The 23,109-nt window shown below is 40.7% G+C and overlaps 1 protein-coding gene and 1 long non-coding RNA gene across 2 annotated transcripts; one reads left to right on the top strand and one right to left on the bottom strand.

Annotated features, from left to right (window-relative positions):
• Positions 1 to 869: 869 nt before the first annotated feature.
• LOC121233412 lies at positions 870 to 2,512 on the bottom strand. The gene is made up of 2 exons (XR_005932759.1): positions 2,386 to 2,512; positions 870 to 1,593 (listed from the first exon to the last, which is right to left on the bottom strand). It is a non-coding gene; the product is annotated as an uncharacterized LOC121233412 (long non-coding RNA).
• ZBTB11 (zinc finger and BTB domain containing 11) lies at positions 2,237 to 21,366 on the top strand. Its single transcript, XM_030021095.2, has 11 exons — positions 2,237 to 2,674; positions 5,087 to 5,322; positions 5,994 to 6,225; positions 7,401 to 8,215; positions 10,587 to 10,766; positions 11,261 to 11,497; positions 11,883 to 12,027; positions 13,103 to 13,220; positions 15,836 to 15,994; positions 16,485 to 16,660; positions 18,037 to 21,366. Exons 1-11 carry the CDS (start codon positions 2,365 to 2,367, stop codon positions 18,561 to 18,563), a joined length of 3,135 nt encoding a protein of 1,044 aa, XP_029876955.1. The 5' UTR covers positions 2,237 to 2,364; the 3' UTR covers positions 18,564 to 21,366.
• Positions 21,367 to 23,109: the final 1,743 nt, after the last annotated feature.

The following is a 23,109-nucleotide window of genomic DNA, read 5'->3' as shown; positions in this document are numbered from 1 at the left end:
AAAAAAAGTATAGGAGCTACTCATGTTTAGAAATAAATTGAAAGCTTTTAAACTGGTTAACACACTTGAAAGTGAAGGAGCCAGAAATGGGAGCAGAAAAGAGGGGAAGGAAAACTGCTTGCTGTTTTAGGGAAAGGAATTCTTAATCGTTTAAAACTGAAGGCTGAAAACACCACTTAGAGTTAGCTATGCTAGTGACAACTACGTGAAATCCTGATTATATCAGTGTTGTGTATAAAGCACGTGGTAGACTGCATGCGTGCTTGTGAAAGTTTTCAGCTAAAAATCTGAATGTGAAGATGAGCTTTCACAAACAATCTGCTTGAAATACCATTAATGGTATCTAGGAATTGATTGTTAGATATGACTAATTAGTAAGTCAGCATTTGTTAATGCTTTGAAGTTTGCAGGCTTTGGCTGCCTGGTGTTACTGCAGAGGTGCACAGAAATGCTTTAAGATTACTCTTCCTTGCTGTTTATTCATGAGTTCTGACTGATGTGGTGGGGGTAAAGAATAACAGCCCATCAGGTTACTCCTCTCAAGCTATGCTTCAACTGAGTGAGGCAGGCTGTTCAGAGCAGGGGTTAACCTGGTATAACTGCACATTATTCAGCTCAAACAGAGATAAAATGCAATAAATTAACAGAAATTAATAAATTAAAGTCCTTGTGTTTACCTAATGCAATGTAATTGATCCTCTATTAAATATTTATCATGAAAAATGGAATACTTAAATTTTTCATAGACCCACAGAATAATTTAGGTTGAAAAAGACCTCCACAGGTCATCTAGTTCAACCCCTTCCTCAAAGCATGTCTATTTAGATCAGGTTGCTCAGCTGAGTCAAGAACAACTCCAAAGACAGAGGTTCCACAATCTCTTAGGGCAATGTGTTTGAGTATTTGACAACCACCACGGTTTAAAAAAAAAAAAAAAAAATCCTTAATATACAACTAGAATTTCTTGTGCTCTAACCTGTGCCTGCTGCCTCTTTGCTATGCAACTCTGACGAGTTTTCCTCCATCTTCTCTGGGTCCTCTGGTGAGGTAGCTGTGGACAGCAGCAAGGTCCTCACAAAGCCTTCTCTTTTCAAGGCTGAAAAAGGCCGGCTCTCAGCCTCGGCTCGTCCCTCGCGCTCTGATCCCTGACCATCTTTGCAGCCTTCTGCCGGACTCGGACTCGCTCCGTCCAGTCAGCACCTTTGTATTTGGGGGGATCCCAGTACTCCAGAGGCCGTCTTGCAAGTACTGAGCACGGGGGAAGCTCCTGGCTACGCTCCTGACTGGGCGCCAGCATCCTGCGGCTCACGTCTGTGTTACGGGTGTAAAAATCCGCTCAGAACTCGGACGAGGAAGACCAGCAGTTAACGTTCAAAAGATTTTCCTTAATTCCTTTCACAAACAAAAAAGAGCACGCTCTGCACCGAGACGTAGCCGCCGTGCCGCCCCGCCCGCGCTGGTGCAGCTGTCGCCGGTTGTGCTGCTCCTGATCGGTGCGCTCACGCTGCAACGTGAAATCGCGATTCTAATTTTCTCGTAGCTCCTATTCCCGACGCAAGTTCGAAGCGGAGGCCGCTCGTTTCGGAGCTAGGGCTATAAAAGTATTTATTTAGGAGCGTTCCCTGCTTCCAGCGCCACGGCCCTGCCCGCCCTCGCAGCCTTTGCCCGGCTCTAAGATGGCCGCCCGCAGCCGGCCGCCCGGCCCCTCCATTGCCCGGTCCCAAGATGGCGGCCTCGTTCGCCCTACGAGCTGCGCCTTCCCTGAGCGCACGCCCCTTCCCCGCCCCCTCCCATGCGCGCGGGCTTCTGACCTCACTTCCTCTTGTGCAGCAGCCATTTTGTCTTTCCGTCGCTGCTGCTGCCCGAGCTTCTCCCTCCCACCCGCCGCCGCTGGCTGCGAAACTCCAGTTCCCCCCCCCCGGGCCTGGCTCCCGCCGGACCCGCGGGCCGCGCTCTCCGGCCTCCCCGCGCCTGGGCGAGGGGCCGGCGGAGGCCCGGGAGCCTGCCGTCCTCTTTCCCTCGGCAGCGCATGCTCCCCCTGCCCCGGGAGGCGCCTCCGTAGCCCCCCCGGGCCCCCCGGCGAGCGCCGGGGCGCCTCTCCCCACCACGGGCCCGCCGCGTGTGACCGGCGCGGGCGGGCCCCGTCCCGCGCGGAGACGCTGCCCCGCAGCCGCCTCCGCCCCGGGGGCGAAAGCCTGACCCTCCTCCCCCTCCGACAGCGGCGTGCCCGGCGCCGTGCCCTTGCCCGGCGGCGAGGGGGGAAGCCCGGCGTGGCTCTGAGGGCGCGGAGGCCGCCCCTTCGTGTGTGCGCGCCCCCCCCCCCCCCTCGCCGTCCTCCTCTTCCCCCTCTCCCCCAGCCCCGCCATGTCCAGCGAGGAGAGCTACCTGGCCATCCTGCGCTACCTGACCAACGAGCGGGAGCCCTACGCGCCGGGAACGGAGGGCAACGCCAAGCGCAAGATCCGCAAAGCGGCCGCCTGCTACGTGGTGCGCGGCGGCACCCTCTACTACCAGCGGCGGCAGCGGGACCAGCAGCGCTTCGCCGAGCTCGAGGTGGTGCTGCAGGCCGAGCGCCGCGCCCGCCTCATCCGCGCCGCCCACCTGGCGCCCGACGGCGCCCACCGCACCCGCCTGCAGACCTGGCAGGGGCTCTCGCAGAAGTACTGGTGGCGAGGTGAGCCGAGGAGGGCGAGGGGGGGGCCGGCCGGTGGGAGGGAGAAGCCCCGCCGGGAAGGGAGAGCGTGGGGAGGCAGTTTGGCGGAGGCCGGGTTACGGCCCCTGCGGCGCAGGGTGGGCGGCTGGGGTTTGTGAGGAGGATGGCTGCGTGCCCTCCCTGGAGAAGGCGGGAGGGGACTGTCGCGTACTGACTGACGGGTGCCTTTCAACGCCCCATCTCAAAGCGCAGAGCCTGTGGGCTGCGACTGTGGGTCGCTCCTCAAGAGGCAGGCTTCGCTGTGCGAGTTACACCGTGGTCAGCAAATTGTCCTGTGGCTTCTTATTCAGTAGTGGTGCTTCGAACGTATGGAAACCCAGAGCGTGACTGTCCCCATTCAAGTGTTGCATACAGCCCGCTCTAAGGTAGCGATTTCTCAACTTGTACGCTCTGTATAGGGTGATAATCCATTCCGTGTGACCCAGTTCAGCTTTTAACCTCATAACACTGCTTCCAGCTAGCATGTGGATGGTGTTCACGTTTAAGTAGTAGAGCTGCCAGTGATGATTTGTAGTCCTTGCGCTCGTTGTTACGTTTGTCTCTTTCTTCCAATAAGAAGCTGAAAAGGCCAAACATTCTCAATTGGGTCCTGAGTAATGTCATAGCTGTTAGAAACAGTAGTGTCTGAACATCATTAATTCCCAGTCAGGGCCTTCTTTTGGCTGAGCCAATGACTCGGTATCTGCGTTCCCTTTGGATCTGGTGTTCTGCTTTTAGTCTGATGTAGCCGTTAAACAAATATCCTGCTTTTCCGCTGCCCAGGGCCCAGTTTCTGTTTGTACTGCTTCTCTTGTTCTGCTTTTTTCATCCATCAGTCAGCAAGGCTGTCATTTCAGCTTTAGTTTTCCCTATCTTAATTTGGAGGCTTTTTGCTCTAGCTGCAGCCCATCCTTCCAGTCCAGATCTCATTGACTTGAAGATCTTAGATGTGAAAAACGATTTGGTGTCTCAAAGTTGCTACACCTATTCTGGATGGTGGTCTCCTTGCCTTTATCTGGATTCTCATCGTCTGCCCAATATTTAACTGTTCTAGCATCTACTGTCGTCCTATGCTGGAAACTTCCTTCATGGACCTCAGTATTTCTTCTGTTTGTCAGAAGAGGGCATTCTGTATTCTGCATCTTTTGACCTTATTGGTTACCTTTAGTTGCACAACCTATATTCTCTTATTTCCTTTGCACTGAGAATACTAAAATTTGTGCCCTGCTTTCAGTTCACGTGTTTTGTTTCTTATCTTTGTCTCCTTCAAAGCATTGGTTTCCCCTGCCATTACAATACTCTTCTGCTGCTAGTGGACAGCAGCTTTAACCCAGTCATCATCCTGAGATGGGTGCCAGTCTGTTGTGTCTGTCTGCTCTGTAACTGGGAAGCAATGGGCTGGAGTATGGCCCAGTGGCCAGGAAGGGTGTTAGGTATGTGATTTGAAGATCAGAGACCTTCTGTTCTGAGAACTAGCCCTGGTTTTAGGTGAAATCAAGGAAACGTAAAAATGTTTGGAATAGGCATGAATGTCTTAGGTTGGAATGTCTTGGGTTGCCTGAAGTCTGTGTTTTCCTGATCCTTACAGAGATATGCATGTAATGATGGTGCATCTCATGCTCTGAAAAGGCGTGAGCAGCGCAAGCCTATGTCAGCCAAGTTTTTGAGCTATGCTAGATTTTGAACTATAGAGACACGGCTGTTGTTATGTATGCTTTTATATTGTCCTAGTGAAGAAAATGAATGTCGGTTGAAAGCCATACACTGAAAATGCCTTGGTACCTAGAAGAGGACCCTGAGCTTGGGAACTACTGAGTATCTAAAATTATTCAGTTACACCGGTTAAAGTGCTGGTAGGAAATAAATTTCTTAAAAACCCAAAATCTTAAGCAATTGATTTAAATTGTTATTAATAATACATATCAGGATCATTGCATATAACACAGCTGGTTGAATTTTGCGGAAGCCCTTAGGTGAGCCTTCCAATTCTTGTCCTGTTCAGTAAGGAAAAGCTGAGATCCACTTGTGTGGGCTAAATGTAGCATTAGGTTACAGTTTTCGTTGTCTTGGGATTCTTAGGGTGAATGTATAAATACCAATATTTTTTCTAGCCTTAAAAATCTTTCTAGGAGGGTCTGCTTTATATAGTGATATTCTAAATGTTGTATCTCAAATTAACTATGCGTTACAGTAGTGACATACGATATCATACAATGGTGTGAGAGAAGCAGAACTGGTAAAAAGAAGTCAGAGAAGGGAAGTGTAGGTGACTGACTTCATTTTTGTCAGTATGTGTGTAATATTGCTTTGCTAATCGCCTACATATTTAATTACGTGTTTAAGGTAAATTGAATGAAGATTAGAAGCCTAATTAAGCTCCATTAATTTTTTTAGGCATTCTTAAGCAGGTTAAAGATTACATTAAAGAATGCAGCAAGTGCCAGCAAAAGCTAGATCGCTCTAGATCTCTGTCAGACCCTTCTGAAATGCTGGAGGAACTAGGACTGGATGCAAAATCTCATGAAGACAGTAATGAAACAGATGATGAATTGAGTAATACAGCATCAGTCCCAGCTGCATCCCCAAAGCCTGTGAAGAAGAAGCCAATAGCGAAGCATGAGCTTGTATTTGTAAGTACCATTGTTTACATCTGAAAGTATTTAAGATGTTTGTTAATGCATTCTTAGTCACGTACTTATTTTCCATTGTTGTGGTAATCTTGTAATAATGAGACGACATAAATTTTGCCAAAGATATTCAATATGTGGAAATGGGTTGCTGGTATATATGACATGAAATTAATTATAGTATGTCATCTTTGGAAAATAAAATCACCGCGACTCCTATTTATGCATATAAGACCCAAGGGAAAATGAGTGGTAAAAGTATAAGTAGTAAAGCATCACATACAATGTTCTCATGGAATCTATATCTGTTCCTTAATAAATTATGCTATATTTAGATATAAAATTCTTGCTGGTAACTGGGGGCTCGTATGCATGTAAAGCCTTTTGAATCTAGAAACGATTTCAGACTGTAGTATTGAAAAATATGGTCAAAGAACTGTTCAAATATCTGTGTCTTCCCATTTTTCCAGTTGTCTGTTTTAACTATGTTTGGAGGGAGGGTGAAACTTGACACATTTAAAGAAAGAAAACAATAGTAAAGTTAAGCTGTATCTTATACAGGCTTGAACTGATTGTATGGTTGCAGAAAATAATCCTTTTCTGTGTTTCAGTGTGAATGCTTAAAAAGGCACAGTCTAAATGTAATGAAGTTCTCATAATGTTGTTTATGACAGGTTGACAGTAAGGGCCTTGTGAAGCAGTCATCTTCCAAACATTGTCTGTCAGTCTTAAACCAACTGAATCAGCAGAGGCTTTCCAATCAGTTCTGTGATGTGACTCTGCTGATTGAAGGAGAGGAGTACAAAGCTCACAAATCTGTCTTGGCAGCCAACAGCGAGTACTTCCGAGAGCTCTTCATTGAAAAGGGAGCTGTCTCTAGTCATGAAGCTGTAGTGGATCTGTCAGGTGAATTGTTGTGGGTTTCAAAGCTAGAAGTCATAATATCCTAAGTAAGGTGTACAGTATTTGATTCAGTCTTTTTTGAGTGTTCAAGATAACCAAATATTTTATCTTGCTTTTTTCTCTCTTTTAATCTAAAAATATTTTGTGTGGGTTTTAATGCTAAAGCGATCGCTCTGGTTTTGCGTAATCTGATCTTCCATATTGAATGGACTATGGGGTTTCATCTTAAAATTTCTGAGAAGCTTTGGATTGATTTTTACCTTGCTTAGGTGTATTTTCTCCTTGTATTAGTCACAAACATTAAAAGGAACATAATCAAATGCTTGAATACATCAAGAGGGGATGTTGACTAGCTTGTCAGAGAGCTGTTTAACTGAACAAATACTAAATTTTTTCTTATGTCTGTGAAACGCTATTATACATGCTTCTGCTTATTTCTCAAATCTTCTGGTACCTTAAAGATAGGAGACGATCCTAAAATAAATGTTCTAAAAATAGCTTTGTAGTGATGAAGAATACTGTACAGAACATGTGCCTAGTGTGTTGCTTTCTCATTAGTTTCTTGACTGAGTCTGTCTCTGCATGAAGAATAGACATGCATGAACAGTAGATTTCTAGTATGATGGTCCAGAAGGTCCCCCAAATTAAATATTTGATTTATGATTTACAGAACTGTGGAAAATAATACCAAATGCTTATTTTTAAGCATTTCTATCTATATATCCATATCTTTATTTTTTTTTCATTAGCCACTTTCTTGTCTTATTTTTCTGCCACAGCAGTTGTTACTTAAGTCCTGACTACTTTCTGAATGTAGCAGGTCCAGAAAGACTTTGGTTAAATTAGGGTTAATCTGTTCCAGAAATATTGTGGCTCTCCTAGCATCTTGAAACATTCTTCTAGAGAATTTTATTCTGAAACTACCTCAGTTCTACTTACTTACTGGAAAAGTTGTCAGAGCTTACTTCCACATAGAAAATACACAAGGAGGGTGCTTTTGCATAAATGACAATTAATTGAGTCCCAGTGGAGGGGCTTCAGTGTTACTTGCAAGTGTGTTTCGCTCTAAATTTCAGACTTAACCATATCAAAGGTGAACTGTTGTATCCATTGTGGATATTTTGGTGTAGTTTGGGGTCATCAGTGTTTGCTCTAATCTCTTGTTTTATTCCTGGTAGGGTTCTGCAAGTCCAGTTTCCTACCTCTATTGGAATTTGCTTATACTTCAGAATTAACTTTTGACTTCTGTAGTATGGCAGAAGTGGCCATGCTTGCCCGGCATCTCTTCATGTCAGAAGTCCTTGAAATCTGTGAAAATGTGCACAAACAGATGGAAGAGAAACAAATTACAGTGTACCAAAAGGGAGATATTCAAACAGTAGAGTCAACACAAAATTTGCCAGAGCAGACTGAAGTTGGGACGCAGCCCGTGGACGGTGCTGAGCAACCTGAGCTCGCAGCCAATGAAGCGCCAGTAGCTGTGAACGGAGCTCCTTCTTCTGCTGGGACAGAGGAGGCGGCAGCACCCCAGCCTGAATTCCTGCCCCCAGAGCCTGCGGAGGCCACTCCGGATGATCTTTCGAAGCCTGTGGAGCAGTGTGAAACAACTGAAAATTACGTCAAGATGCAGCTGCCGGAGAGCATTTCAAATAGCACTGTGTCTGTCGTAAAGGCTGAGCCATCAGCTGTGGAAGCCATGGACACAGAAAGTCAAATGGAAATTGAGACAGATCAAAATGAAAGTGGTAAAGCAAATGTGGACACCGCTTCTGAAGACTCCTCAGAAACACTCAAGCAAAAACGTGGCAGGCAAAGTAAAGAACAGAGCATTCCAGTTTCACAACCCGAAAGTTTAGCTTCCAGCCAAGATGATACTTACAAAAGCAAGCTTCGCCAGCGTTCTGTTAGTGAAGGGGGATATATCAGATTACATAAAGGAATTGAAAAAAAACTGCAAAATAGAAAGACAAATCCTAAATCTGCAATTCAGCAGGTATTCTATCTGTCTTTAGGCCTGTTGTCAGTAATCGTCCAGTGTTTCGAGACCAATCTGAAAAGACTGTTTCCCGATTCCAAGCACTATCTGGCAAATGTTTTTCTTTTTTGAGCGATTAACATTACTGCAAACCAAAGTAACTTCTAAGATGTGACAGTTGTGCAAAAAACCCCAAACCATTGGCGTCAAAATTGCTTCCATGTTGAAGATCTTTACAATGCTCAGTGACCTTAGCCCAGCTTGAGTATCTTCTCACAGCTTCTTATGGTTGGACAGAAGGTGTATCTTCTCCCTAAAATTCTTAATGATCTGGGAATTTTATTCTTAACTAGCATGTGTGTATGTCAGTCATAGACAAATGTATTTATCTATTAGAGAAATGAGACCCTACATTTGGTAAGACTTGAAAACAGAGCATTGGAGATGAAAAATTTGACATTCTATGTAGAACTTAAGACATAGTCATAAGTCACAATAATGCAGTCCTGCTACTTTCAGAGGGGGTCAGTTTAAAAAAAAAAAGGTTCAAAGAGCACTGGTATTAAAAACTCTAGGACATGGACATATTAAATGTTTAGTAATTGAACTAGTTTTTTCAAATTTTTTTTTTTTTTTTTTTAAACGAAACAGTCTTCTTACTCTTTCCCCATGAGGAACATTTCCTCTTTTAGTGCCTGTGGATAGCTGGCATTCACCTCGCTGAGCAATAACACATTCATTTTTGTGATAGAGTACACTTTGCCTTACTCATTTCATGTTGGCTGAATATTACAAAGAACTGTTAATTTCCAGAGGTGTTCTGTGAGATGTCTACATACTAGAGCCACCAGTCCCACACACAGGGGGATAATTTGTTATCATTACAACACCCTTGTAGACAGAAATTGTAGCGTTAGTCTCCTTTAACAGATGGACACCTTAAAGCCCAGATGTTAAAACTAGAACAATCAAAATATTTGAGCAACCTATTTATGATGGTTGGAGAATGACAAGTTTTTGTTCTGTTTTGGGAGGGGGAATATCTATCTACCTTTGCGAAGAGCTCCTGTTAACTTATTTTGCAGTTTTTAAATGTGGCCCCTTGACAGATGAGGTCTACAGACAGTGGCTACCTATGGAAAACAGAAATTGGTTTAGATGATTTCTCAGAATTGGATTCAGGAATAGGTTTTTGCTTTCCTAACTCATTTCATAGCTTTTAGCATTTTTATCTCATGCATTCCTGCCCCCACCTCCTCATGGCGCTGGATATCATGTAAGCATTGGGAAGGAGACACTCCTTCCTGAGTTCCCGGTTTTGATGCTGGAAGAATAACAGGAAAAAGGTTGCAGGAAAAATGCTGCTGACTTTTGAATTACAGTAATTGCAGTTGGCATGGAGATGTTGGGGATGAAGCATGCCTTGTATGAATGGATTATTTTCCAAGCTCTTACTAATCATCTACTGAACAAAATTATTTTTGTGGCTTCACAATTTCGCCAAGTTTGCATAAATTTGCAGAGCAACAGCAAAATTAAAAAAGAAAATATTGGAGACATGGAAGGGCTAGTATGTTTTCAAAAACTGATACCTCGCTTGTTGAGAGAACAAGAAGGAGAAGTGGGGATGCATTGTACTTTTTTCCCTTGCCTTATTCTCAGAAACCTGAAGGGGAGATACCTGATACAGGAAATCTCAGCCTGCTCACTTACTATTTCGCTTTTAAAGAATTTGACAGCAAGTTTCTACAAAGGAAAACAAGATTATCAGCTCCAGATAGCACTGCCAATACTGCCTAACAAAAAACCACTAGTGCCTAAGAAAAAAACCACTAGTAAAGCTGGAATGCTTTTAACCAGAAAGAACTTTGTTTAAATACTGTAAATTTTTTTTTACTGGTTAATTAATAACTCAGTTTTTGCTGGCTGGTAAAAATTAGTTGGGCCGCTTTTTTTTAATCTGATGACTTGTAGTAAAGCAAGTGTAAATACCGAAAGGGAAGTTGGAGTTTAGGAAAGGGTTGGAAACATTTGATAGAAATTGTGACTGGCAGTACTTTATGGTTCCTTTGTAGCTATCCCTTAGCTCTCACTTAGACAGTTACTCAGAGTTGAATAGTTAGTTGCCTCTGAACTGGTAAATCATTGTCTGCCTATAATTATAATCAGTTTATGGTTTTAAAATGAGACCAGTTTTTCACCCACCATGAGATCTGTAGTTTTGCAGTGAACTGAAAGGGGGTAACTTTGTAGCAGCAAAGTAAACTGAGCAAAATTAGGTGGTGTTACAGTAACACACAGAAACATCAGCATTTAGTACTAACTTGCAGAGGAAGTATGAAATGCAGTGTAATAAAGTTCATTCAAGGGTTATGTTTTTCCAACTTAGGTTGCCATGAAGCTGGTACAAAGAGGGAAAAAAATGAAACAGCCCAGAAGAGATACCACAGAAAATAATGAAGTAGAAGCTCAGCACAAATGCACTGAGTGTGGAATGGTGTTCCAGCGGCGCTATGCACTTATAATGCACACATTGAAACATGAAAGATCTAAAGATTATAAATGCCCAGTAAGTTGTGGGGTTTTTGTCCGTAAACCTCCCTTTTTATGAAAATTCATTCAGCAATGACAGTAATTATTTTTCTTGCCTTTTTTTGTACATATATTTATTTTCTTCATGGATTTCAGAGGCAGATGCAGCCCTGATCTGGCTGAGGTGGGGTAAAATGTGGTGCAGCCACATGGCCTGACAGCACCGTGTGACACGGGAGCATGCTTGCTGCTCAAGACAGTGCTGGTGTGGGCTTTACTTTTACCCTTACTAGTAAATTTGCATCTGTGTTTAGATTAGCCTGGAAGTTAGCCTCATTGGGATATGGTTCTGTCAGTAGCCATAAAATTCAAAATTTACAACTATTAATTAACCTGAGTTAAAATGCCTACTGAAGTCAGGTTATAGACCTAGCTAATCATATTACTATACTTAAAACCTTGGATTACCTTTTTTTTAAATAATTTTTGAGTATTAAATGCAAAGTAAAGTTGTAATATTTTCTTTCCTAGTTGTGTAAAAAAGAATTCCAGTATGGTGCCTCCCTGCGAGCCCATCTTGTCCGGCACACTCGGAAGACTGAAGTGAACACTGCAGCTTCTAGTGTAGAAGAGACGGGCGTGTCTTCGGTGAAAGGGAGAACTAAACGGGAATTTATATGTGATATATGTGGGAGAACTCTACCTAAGCTCTATTCTCTCAGAATACATATGCTCAAACACACAGGTGTAAAACCACATGCATGCAAGGTAAAGAGAAAGCCATTTTACTCTGTAATCAAATTAGTAATGTTTTCTTGATATTTTAGTATTGACACTGTCGTAAAATTTAGTTTAATTTAGGTCACTTAAGAGTGGGGAAAACTACTGTAACATTCCTGATGAAAATTCTTGTAGTCCAAGACTGAGAAAACTAGAATGAAGTTGAATCATGAAAGTTCATTTCCTGTGTCTAGAAGAATGTTTTCCCTTGAGTATTCTTTTTTAACAGACCAGTTCTGCCACTAGTGGGAAATCACAGGCTTGGCCATCCTGGTTCCCTAGAAATACAGGAGATCTTGTTCTGTTTGAAGTTGAACACCTATTACGTAATTAGTTTTATTTGTCCTATTCCACTGTTTGTGGGGTTTTTTAGGTTTGTGGAAAGACCTTTACGTATAAGCATGGATTAAAAATGCACTTAGCTCTCCATGAAGTACAGAAACAGTTCAAGTGTGACTTGTGTGAGAAGTCTTTTGTCACAAAAAGAAGTCTTCAGGAACACATGAGCATTCATACAGGTAAGTTATGAGAAAGAGTATCCTTCTACTTTCGTTGGCTATTGTATGCTGCTGAACTTTAACATTGTTCTTCAGTGTCAAAGGAACTGTTTAAAAAAATAAATAAATAGTATTTTCTCCTTTTTCTTCCACTGGTCAGGCAGCTGAGAGAGGTAAGTAGTCATTTTATGTTTATTTTCTGGGCTTATTTTACCATAGCTTCATGTTACTATACAAACATACTATATAAGAACAGGGAATCATGGTTGGTCTGTTCCTCTGTTTTTATGTATGTATTTACGCCTGTATCATGTCGATTCAACAAAGATGGGTAACAGGCTGGAATGTTCTGGAGCACTTGCACTTCCAGCCTATCTTTTCAGAGGAAAACATGCTAAGTTAAATCTCTGAGAATCTCCATATATGTTTTACAAGACTTGCTGTCCTAATACTGAAATTTCATAAAACCTGGTATCCTGAAAGATCTTAGCTGGTGAAAGATGACAATATAATAATTTAATACAAGAAGAGTTTTCAAATTGTAATGTGTTGAAATTGTCTGTGTTTCTTGTCTCGAGTTGGGTGGATTCAAAAGTAAGAGACTGTTTCTGTTAAGACAATTTGTTCTGGAAATGAAGGAATTTATATTAGTATTCAGCACTCCTAAATTGGTGAATTGGAGTGGAAAACTTTTATTTTAAGGTGGTGTTCCACAAATTCAAGATGTAAGTCATCTGTAAGCAATGCTGCATTGCTGGAGAAGTTGCATATTATATGAACACAGGCAATTGTTTTGGGTTTTTTTCACACAAGGAGGCAATTTTTCAGGCTGTTCACATTTAATGACTGATTAGTAGCTGCAATGTTGTACCTATGTTTAAAGTGTTGCTACTCTGCCCTCTGTGTATTATTACATTGGCACATACACAAAATACACTTTAAGAATTCCATCTGTGTGTAATTAAACCAACTTCTCTTTGTAGCACTGCTCTAATTACTTAAGATAAATTATATGAGAAGAAAAAAACACTTTCACAAAGCACTCCAGAGATATGGAGGCCTGGCTTTGTAACATGTTTTGGTTTGTTTTTGTCAGGAGAATCCAAGTATCTTTGCTCCATCTGTGGAAAATCTTTCCATAGGGCATCAGGACTCAGTAAACACATAAAGAAGCACCAGCCAAAGCCTGAAGTTCGTGGATATCAGTGTACTCAGTAAGCTGTTTGGTGGGCTTTTTTTCTTAACAGCAATGATCTTAGTAATTGTAAAGATTAAAAGCAGCTCCTTGTTGCAGTGTAAAGCTGTTCACTGGCCTGGAATAAGACTTTTAAAGCATAAGAGTGAAAAATGCACTTTTGTTAATACATGCGTTGGAGAGCAAAAGCTTGTTTTTTAACTGTTACCTACCTCTAGTTTCATGCAGTTGTTTTTTAATGAATGTGTTTGCACTTGTAGCTATGTGGTTTTAAAGCTCCCTTGTAGGACTGGTAAGAGTGGTAAGCTTGTCAGAGGCAAAGGGCCTTCAGCCTGTTCTTGCCCTTTTTTACTGTGATAGTTGATTTCAGTTTAATATGAAAATTACCTATATGGTCTATGATGTCATGTATTTGTGTGCACTGCAATACACACTGTGTTTAGCAAACAGCTCTGCAGGAACCTCATAAATTAGGATTTACTGAATATTGCAGTTAACTTGATTATGAAACTTAAATGACCACTCAAATATCTTTGCATTTTGGACTCTAGTTTAGCAGAAACTCTGTAACTGGAAATAGCATGTCTCCTAGTGCGTTAGCAAAACATGGATACTTTTTCCGCGACCAAGCAGGCTGTAGGAGAACCTTTCAAGTGACCTGCAAAAGCACAAATGGTGCTTAATTTCCAAACTGTCAGTTAGGTCTCTGGAAAACTCTCTCGGGTGTTAAGAGGGGTTGTACAATTGATATGATTGCCTGTATGCAACTCATGGTTTTAAAGAAAGCTTTAATCTAAAGTATTGTGTAAAGTATCTCTGGTAGTGCTGCTGCATGCTGGCAAAAATTTTATTTTCTAACTGCTTAAAACTCACTTTAATTCTGTCAGCAATGTTTTTATTTAGTGCTTTGTAATGCTAAAAATATCCATCTTAGAAATACAAAGAATAGAGTTAATAGGACACACAACAGGGACAGAACTGTTTAATGAAACATGCTAGGGAAGGCAGTTTTGGTTTTGAAGGAGAAATATATTTTAAAAAATAAAAATTTTTTACTCAAGACAGTACAGTCATAGATGCAAAAGATTACCTGGACAGAAAAGATATTTTGATTCTCCAACTATTTCAAAACAGACATAGTCCTTGTTTCTACTACAGTGAAGATCTCTACTAAGAATGTAATTCGTGTTGTCACAAATGGTTTAGAGAGCTTCACTAAGCAATAACCAGACTTCAGTTTTCTAGTTCGGTGGCTTGGTATGTAAGTCTGCCTGCCAGGCTTGAGTTTGAGCTTCTGGCCCAGTTGAACAAAGCTGAACATGAGTTACTTTCCTAAAATGTTCATGGAAGTTTTCCAGTGCAGTAGGTATTTGATTAAATTGCAGTAGTGCATGAGAGTGTCAGAGGGTGGCGGTTGTGGTTGCTTGAGTTTTTTACTTCTCTAATGGCTTTTCCAAATATGCAATCCTTGAGGGGAGAGCACCAAGTGCCAACCCCATTCAAGATCCTCAGGGGTCTCTGTGATACTTTTTGATGTGGATCTGTAAACCCAGGATCCCCGAGAGCCCCATTTGAACTGGAGCTGTCAGTTTTTCCAGCCTAGGAGGAGGAGGTTGTTTGGGTGGCTCAGGAACCATCACCTTCCCCCCCCTTCCCCCCGACCTCTCTTTTCACCCCCCACCCCCCCAAAAGGAAAGAAGTCTTTTTTCCTCTGCAGAATGCCCGTTCTTCGGGAAATGTACTATTAAAAGTTTTGTTCCTGTATAGAAGCTTTTTTCTTTTCAGATTCCACTGGAGGTTGGGAATTTTGAGATTCCCTCATTCCAGAGGTTGATCAGCTGTAGAAGGTGAATCCTCCACCTTTGCTTGCTGGCATTTCTCTGCCTCTGTCCTTTCTTGAGTCATACAGGTATATGATGTTACATGAGGAAGAGATGCAGATGATCAGGCAAAGTTGTCTGAAGAGCAGAATTCCTTTTAAAGGGAGAAAGCATGTCTTTGATTAGACTGACCTCTGTAGTTGTCATACTAAGGGGAGCTAGCGATTTGTATTTCTATATAGTCATACTATGGTAAGGTATAAATGAAGGAAAACTAGGAATTTGCCTGGTTTTAGGTATATACAAACAGCAAGCTAAAGAATGAGTATCGCTACTTTCAGATGCTTTCTTGTAGGATTCTGAATTTGGTTTTTAATTTCTAAAAAAATACATTTGAGCATTACAAACAGCAAGTCCCGATTATCTTTGTATCAATAACTAATCCTCTTTGGTTAAGGGAAGAAACTGTTAATATCCTTATAAGTTCATACAGTATAATACAAATTTCTGATGTCTTCCAGTCGGTTTGCCTTTGATTATTCCACATAAAAATAACAGAAGGAATATAGTTACCCATAACAGACAAAAGTGTTTTAGAGGTCCTCAAGTTATATTCCAGACTTTCAGATAAGCTGCTGTTCCTTTTAATTTTCCCTAGTTTGTAAAGGGATTGTGCTTTATATAGATATTGATGACACTATAGGTGGTGTCTTCTCAAAGTCTTCAGTTGCTATTGAAGAGGGTTCCAGTGCCTTTGAAATCAGGATCACCAAGATCTTTCTTATATGGGATGCTAAAACTTTTATTGTTACAGGTGTGAAAAGAGTTTCTATGAAGCTCGAGATCTTCGGCAGCATATGAATAAACATTTAGGTGTGAAGCCATTTCAGTGTCAGTTCTGTGGAAAATGTTACAGTTGGAAGAAAGACTGGTATTCTCATGTAAAGTCTCATTCTGTCACAGACCCTTATAGGTAAGAGGAAATTCATTTAAGAACTGAAATGTACTAATCAGTATGAGCTTATACAGATCCACAGCAGTCAACAAGGAACTGCCTAGTCCATTGTTAAAGTACTGATTGATAGATGTTGACTGGGGTCTTGACTACTTGAGAATGGATGGATAACTTCAATAGTGTGGTCCAACTGTTAACCTGCTGGCACAATCCTGGAACTACTACCTATGAAGTTGTAAGAGGATAAATATAATTCATGAAGGTAGAAATGCTTTGTATGTATGTAATCTCACTTCTCTAGAACAGTAAGTGGAAGATTTGTGGCTGTGAATAAGAGAAAATGTAGCTCAGTCTAACAATATTATTTCTAATAATGGAATTATTTGTCATATGAGACAGTATTGCCATTAAACTTTGCCTATTATAATTAAAGAGCATCTTGGTTTAAAAAGCATAACATAAGCATAGAATAATGGTTTCAACAGATTTCTCACTTAACACATTTTAGGTGTAATATATGTGGTAAAGAATTTTATGAGAAAGCTTTGTACAGAAGACATGTAAAGAAAGCCACACATGGTAAAAAAGGAAGAGCAAAACAAAATCTGGAACGAGTTTGTGAGCATTGTGGAAGAAAATTCACACAACTCCGGGAATATAGGAGGCACATGAACAATCATGAAGGTATGTAGAAAACAAGTAGTCATGACATCCTTCAACCCCTAAAAATATTATGGAGAAAAGGGTAATTGTTTCTTTGAGTCTGTGTATGTCCTGTGTTGCAAGACACACAGAAGTTCTTACAGATCCTCTGGTTAGTTTTATGCTAGTCCTGGTTTGTTAACTTGCTTCCAGTGATTCCCAGAAGTGGCTGTTTGGATCTTCCCAAACCTGCAGTCACACACAGGGACAGTGACAACTTGTCCTTCTCAGAACTTTAATGGAAAAGGAACTTTTTTTGGAAATTATTAAAAGATGTGTATCTGGCAAAGAACTGGATGTAGTAAAACATTCTCCAGTTTGAAAGGTGCACACAGTTAACAAAATATTCTTCAAACGGAAGAGTGATTGGCCTGAATTTAAAAAAAGGACCACTGTTGTAAATTGGTCAACTTCTTGATTTATAACAAACACTAAACTATATGATGTTTGAGGAAAATATGAAAACATTTTATAGTTTTTTTAGAAAGTATGTGCATTTTTACTTTAGATGTGAAGTATGATACTGATTTTTGAGTATTTGGATGTTCCAGCTGTGTTGAAAGTCTATATATACTTCTATCTTAGGGTAAAAATCACTTTTTTGAAGCATGTCTCCTTTTAAAGAGCAAATCTAATAGCTGTCTAACTACTGAAATAGAGCTTTTGTGTTTGTTCCTAAACAGAGAAAGTATCCTGTAATAGGTATCTAGCCTATATCTACAGTAACTGTTACAGAGGAAAAGCCAGTACTGAAACAGTGTTTGTTGCCACCCACATGCTCCATTAGATACTACAGACCACAGAACTCAGATGTTATAAGGGAGAATAAGATTATACAAACATCAGGTGTGGTATTTGAACATACGTGGTGTGGAGGAGGAGGGAAAAAGCTGTAGATGGCATTACAAGCGAACTAGAGCAAGTGCTGGTTTGATGAGTTGTATAGAAGGATTTACAGAAACAAAGGGTGACTAGGAGTGTAAGTGACAAATTCTATGAAGAAAAAAATGGTTTCAGAAAGGCATCACTGGCAAAAAATAATTAGAATTTTATTAAGCGGTATGCACTTAAAATGGGGGAGAAACTGCATTAAAAGGGATTTTGAAAAGAAAAAAAAATTAAAAGCAAAATGTTAGATTGGGCAGAGCACTTGTGGAAAATCTTACCATTGAATGTATTATGCTTGCGTTATATTGTAGTGCAGAAATGGTAAGCAAGATCTCTTTCTTACCTGGAAAAAGTTACAGTATTTCTTTTGTTCTTTTATACTGTTGTTCTCCCAGTTACTTCTCATCATTGCTCATGCATATTTACAAACACTGACGGTCATCTTTTCCTTGCTTTTCCTTTGAGAACAGGTGTGAAGCCATTTGAATGTCTAACTTGCGGAGTAGCCTGGGCTGATGCACGTTCATTGAAGCGTCACGTGAGGACGCATACTGGAGAACGACCGTATGTTTGTCCAGTGTGCAACGAAGCTTACATAGATGCCCGGACACTACGGAAGCACATGACCAAGTTTCATAGGGACTACGTACCCTGCAAAATTATGCTGGAAAAAGATACTCTTCAGTTTCATAACCAGGGGACACAGGTGGAGCATGCCATCAGCATTGTAGCAGCAGACATGCAGGAACAAGAAACTGAGATTAGCGTTGGTGGTGGTGAGATTGAGACTGTGGTAGTGACAGGAGAGACGCTTGAAGCCATCGAAGCAGTTGCAGCTACTGAGGAATGTACATCAGTCTCTACTCTTTCTGACCAAAGCATCATGCAGGTGGTAAATTATGTATTGGCTCAACAGCAAGGACAGAAAATGGCTGAAGTGACACAGGCCATTGAAACTGTAGAAGTAGAAGTGGCCCATGTTACAAAGACAGACTGAATATCGTATATGAGAGAGCAAGAAGGGTGAGGTCTTATGATCTGTGAGATCAAAGTATTTAACTGGGTATCTGAGGCTTACAGTGATGCCTGTTTTCAAGCAGTTAATCCCCAGTACTGAATGTCTTGGTGACGAAATACTGCACCATGCATTACAGGGAAAAAGTTAAGATGCTTCAGTGTGGGCCAAGGCTTTGAAGGCAAAGATTTCCGCACTGGCCATAACTGTAAAAAAAAAAAAAAAAAAAAAAAAAAAAAAATTTGGAATAATAACGTTTTCTGTGTCATGGAGTAAGTATCATGCTGTAACTTTTAAAAAACAAAAAAGAAAAAAAATATAAAGACGCTGCACTAAAAAATAGAAATGCACAGCTATTGGTAGCATTTTTTTTACTTTTGTTTCTGTGTGCATTTCATCAAGTTTGTGAGAAAATTACCTGTATTGGATTCTGCCTGTTTACTCCCCAAGACAAGGGGATGTTAGAATGCTTCATGCAGCATATGCTTCATGCGACACACACAAAATCTCAGGCTTTTTTCTTTGCTTAGATGCACCATCAGCACTTAGTGAATCCCAGGTCTGAAAAAGTTATTTAAATTCCAGGTTGGTGGATGGCAGGTCCAAGGTTCAGCAAAATGCTGTATAATGTTTTACAGATAATGGGCAGGGGTCCACTGAAGTCGGAGGAAGTGGTTCTCTGAGATGGATTGTGAATTTAAGTTGACCAGAGGACACCCCACTGCAGGGAGATTACTTAAAGAAGTAAACTGCTTTTTATTTGTAAGCAAGGAGCTTACACTTCAGCCTCTATGCACAACCATGTTTCATTTAATGTTTGGTTGCATAAAGGAAGATATTGCCTGCATTGTTGTATCTATCCAAAGCAGGCAACCTAATGATGGATGTTTCTAATTTTGCATTACACTTGATGTAGAAACTCTCAAATGAAAAAGGTGTATAATGGCATACTTCTTGGGAATATAAATATACTGAAGAAGTCCTGCTAGTCAACAAACCGATCTTGTCTTGTATTGTGTTGAAAGGAGGAGCCCTGCTAATTCCCAAATGGGACACATAGCAATATCAGGATAGAGAACTATGAAAATCATAGTATGGGGTAAAAATTAAATTTGTCTCAAAATTACCAGAGTCTCCAGAAGACCTTACTACTGCTGCAGTAGGAAAATGCTTCTAGGGCAAACTAATTACCCGGTGTTACACCAGATAGATGGAAGAATTCTTACTAGGTGTTCTTGTGAGTAAGCATGAATCACAGCCACGCTTGGCCCAAGTTTAAACGTCCCCGATTTAATACCACGAACAGTGCACTGCTTAATCTGTACGAGGTGTGGGTTCTTCCACTGTTCTTTCCTTGGGTGTTTTTTTAAACAAGAAGCATGTCTGTCAAGGTAACTGAATGTGCTATGCACATGAACAATCAGAACTGTATTCTTTAGATTGTTCTCAGTCTATAGTATTATAAAACGTTTCCCAACTTGGACAGCAGCAAGATACCCAAGGAGCCAGAAGCCTGTAATATTGCAGGGTAAACTTCATAAATAAAGTTACATGCATGTAACTCTGTGCTACCTATGAAATGGATCCACTGAACAAAGTTTAAGCAAACCCTGTGACAAATTAACCACCTCATTTGAATTAGTATTTCTACCTTTCATCTTACTTAACTGAGTATCTGTCTACCAAGCTACAGAATGGACTGTTCTTTTTTTATACTTTGCAAGCATGTAGATAAGCAGTTGTTGAAAATTTTTTAAGCAATATGTAGTTTGAGTTCCTGCCTTGGATCCAAATTAATCTGTAGATGACTATTTCAAAGGTCAAGGTCTTCCCACAGAGAAGTAATGTAGTTATTTATACATTCTGCAGCTCTTTACAATTGTATTCTTTTCTAATTACCAAATGGAGTAAAACTAAGATGAATAATTAAAAAAAAAAAATATTGCTAGCTGTAAGTCTTCAATTTTTGTATGGTCAAGAATCTGGAGATAGCCATCCTGCTTAAAATTAAAATACTGCCATTGCAATGGAAAAAGATTTAAAAGAGCGCTAGGTAAACTTTAAAATTTACTTCAGTGTTTGTATCTTACAAATAATTATGTATTACTAAAGTGAGGAAATGTTCAAGGAAAAATAGCTGTAAATAGTGCTAGAACATTATTTGTATATTTAGTGTGTTACCTTACAGAAAGAATATTACCAGCACCTTAGTTTAATCTTTGGTGCACTTATTTATTTGCCCAACTTATAGAAGAAGCAGAAGTGAATCTGAATTTCAGAGCATTGTTACCCACTGTAAAAATGCTTTAATTGACTTGATGGCCTGCCATTTAAAAACAAACAAACAAAAAATTACAAAAGGTTGTTTCCTAAACAAGACTCAGCCAGGAACATCAAAGCTGAATGTTGCGGCACCCCTTTCCTAACATACTGTGCCTTACCTTTTCAGAATGGCATGAGGTAAGTAGGGAGTGTCACTCTTAGCTTTGCTGTTCCCGTATGTGTGAAGTTGCCTTATGTTTTGCTTTAGGCTTCAGCTCTTAATTTAAGATGTTCACTACCCTTCTGCAATCTGTTTGAAGTCAGACTGCAACTATGCAGTTGATACTAATTTAATTTGATTTTTTTAAAATAAAGTTAATGAGAAGTGTCTGTTTATAAAGTATTCCTAGTAAATTCTCGTACATAATGAATTTGATTTGTACATTCTGCTGTTTTTATTTAGTGTTAGATGTATAAAGTTATGATTATTTCTGTCATTAAATAAATTGAGCTTTGCCATGAATTATTCTTTCAAGCAACTTTTCTTTTATTGGGGTAAAAAAGTGTTGCAGAATTATTTACCCCCCCTCAGTATTTCACCTTCCATAGATAGATAAGATGTCTGATCTGAATGGTTTTTAATTTTTGCTTAAGGCTCAAAAAATTAACTTGTATGAGGAAAGGAAACCCACTGCCCTCCTAAATTGTGTCAGAATATGGCTATACAAGAGGACAAAGCTAACAAAACACAGTGTGTATTTCTACTGAACTCACTTTGGCTGCAAGACCTCTTGGTGGAGGAGGCATCCACTCAGCCACCCTGATACCCAGCTTTTAGTTTGTTTCAGATGCAATTTCTCTTGACTTGGATTTCTGTACAATACTGCCACCCTGAAGCAAGCACCATACAGCACTTCTGTCTTGGCCGCTGCTCTGGGACAAATATTTGAGCAGGGTTGTCCTCCAGTGTCACTCTCCTGGCTGAAGGATGAGCTGTACAGCTGCCTCCTGCTTTGGGAACGAAGGGCGTCCTGTACTTTTCCATTTGCTGTTAGAGCAACAACGTTAAGGCAACATCAGTGTCGCAGAAAGGCCAATTACCTTTTGTGGTTCATCCTGATTCCTAGGGGAAATGCTAGCTTTTTAGCCTATTAACTCTTCTGTGAGCCCATACAGGTAACCAAGCAAAGTGGGAAGTATATAATTAAATAAAAATGGGTTTCAAAAGGCTGAGTGCTGAAGGAGTAATGTAGCCTACACTGAACTACTATTCCACAGGGATGCAACTATAGATGAAAAAGAGCAACGTGCTGTGTGGATAACTTTTCCCCCCTTTGTTTCCACTGGAGCTAGAACTGTGTCATTCCTGGCTATTAAAGGAAGAGCCATGAATTTCTACAGCATTGGAACTGTATTAATATGATAACATACAGGAGCCAGTCTCACAGCTGCTGACCATGCAGTGGGAACCTAGTACCTCTCAAGCAGTTCGTTACTGAGACCTGTTCTCATGCAGAAGAGTTCCAGCTACTGAAGGTGAGAGGCCCCAGGGCACATTGTGGCCACCCTCAAGTGCAGGGCTGTTGGGGAACATGCTTATGTCTAGCGTGACTTTGAAGGGACTTCTCAGAAAGTAACGGTTTGTCTTGCACCTCTCTGAAAAGTTTTGTCCTGAGGGCAGTATTTCTTGTCTGAGGTAAAGTGCCCTGCCTTACAGATGGTAACATCAGTATTAACTTATTCTGTGCTTTTAGATGTGTAGTAGCCCAAGCTCTTCTTGTCGGGGCTTTAGATTTTACACATGAACAGGACCGTGTTAAACAAGCATCTGAGTAACAAGAACAAAGCACAGCCTAAGAGACATGCTAGTTTCACAATTACTCTTTATCCTACGCTGCTCTATTCAGTGCCTGCAATTCTACAGTGTGGAAGTTGGTGCACATATGAATATGAAAGGCTACCACAGTTACACGTATTTCACAAAAGCAAAGGTGAAATTATGGTTTTATAATAAGCTACTAAGCATCAGCCAACTCTTTATGTGCAACTACTATGTTTACAAATTATGGGAAACCAGGGGAGAAAAGGAGAGATAATTATGTTTTTATTATGACTTGCATTACCCTAGATTAATAAATCTGCACTGCAAGGAAAACGTAAACATAGGCTCATGACGTCAAGTTTCAGTGGAGCTCTTGCTACAGAACCACAAACACCTTATTTGTGCCTCCATCTCATCAGGAAATCCAAGAACCAAATTTAGGAA

This window comes from Aquila chrysaetos, chromosome 7, assembly GCF_900496995.4.
Source record: "Aquila chrysaetos chrysaetos chromosome 7, bAquChr1.4, whole genome shotgun sequence".
NCBI classification, from domain to species: Eukaryota; Metazoa; Chordata; class Aves; order Accipitriformes; family Accipitridae; genus Aquila; species Aquila chrysaetos.
This window is presented reverse-complemented; position numbering and strand designations above follow the sequence as displayed.

What these genes read in the sequence shown, in the direction of transcription:
- ZBTB11 (XM_030021095.2), top strand. Translation starts at nt 2,365, where the DNA reads ATGTCCAGCGAGGAGAGCTACCTGGCCATCCTGCGCTACCTGACCAAC. An exon ending in CGAAGCATGAGCTTGTATTT is followed by an intron (nt 5,323 to 5,993) that starts GTAAGTACCATT and finishes TGTTTATGACAG; the next exon opens with GTTGACAGTAAGGGCCTTGT. An exon ending in TAAAACCACATGCATGCAAG is followed by an intron (nt 11,498 to 11,882) that starts GTAAAGAGAAAG and finishes GGGGTTTTTTAG; the next exon opens with GTTTGTGGAAAGACCTTTAC.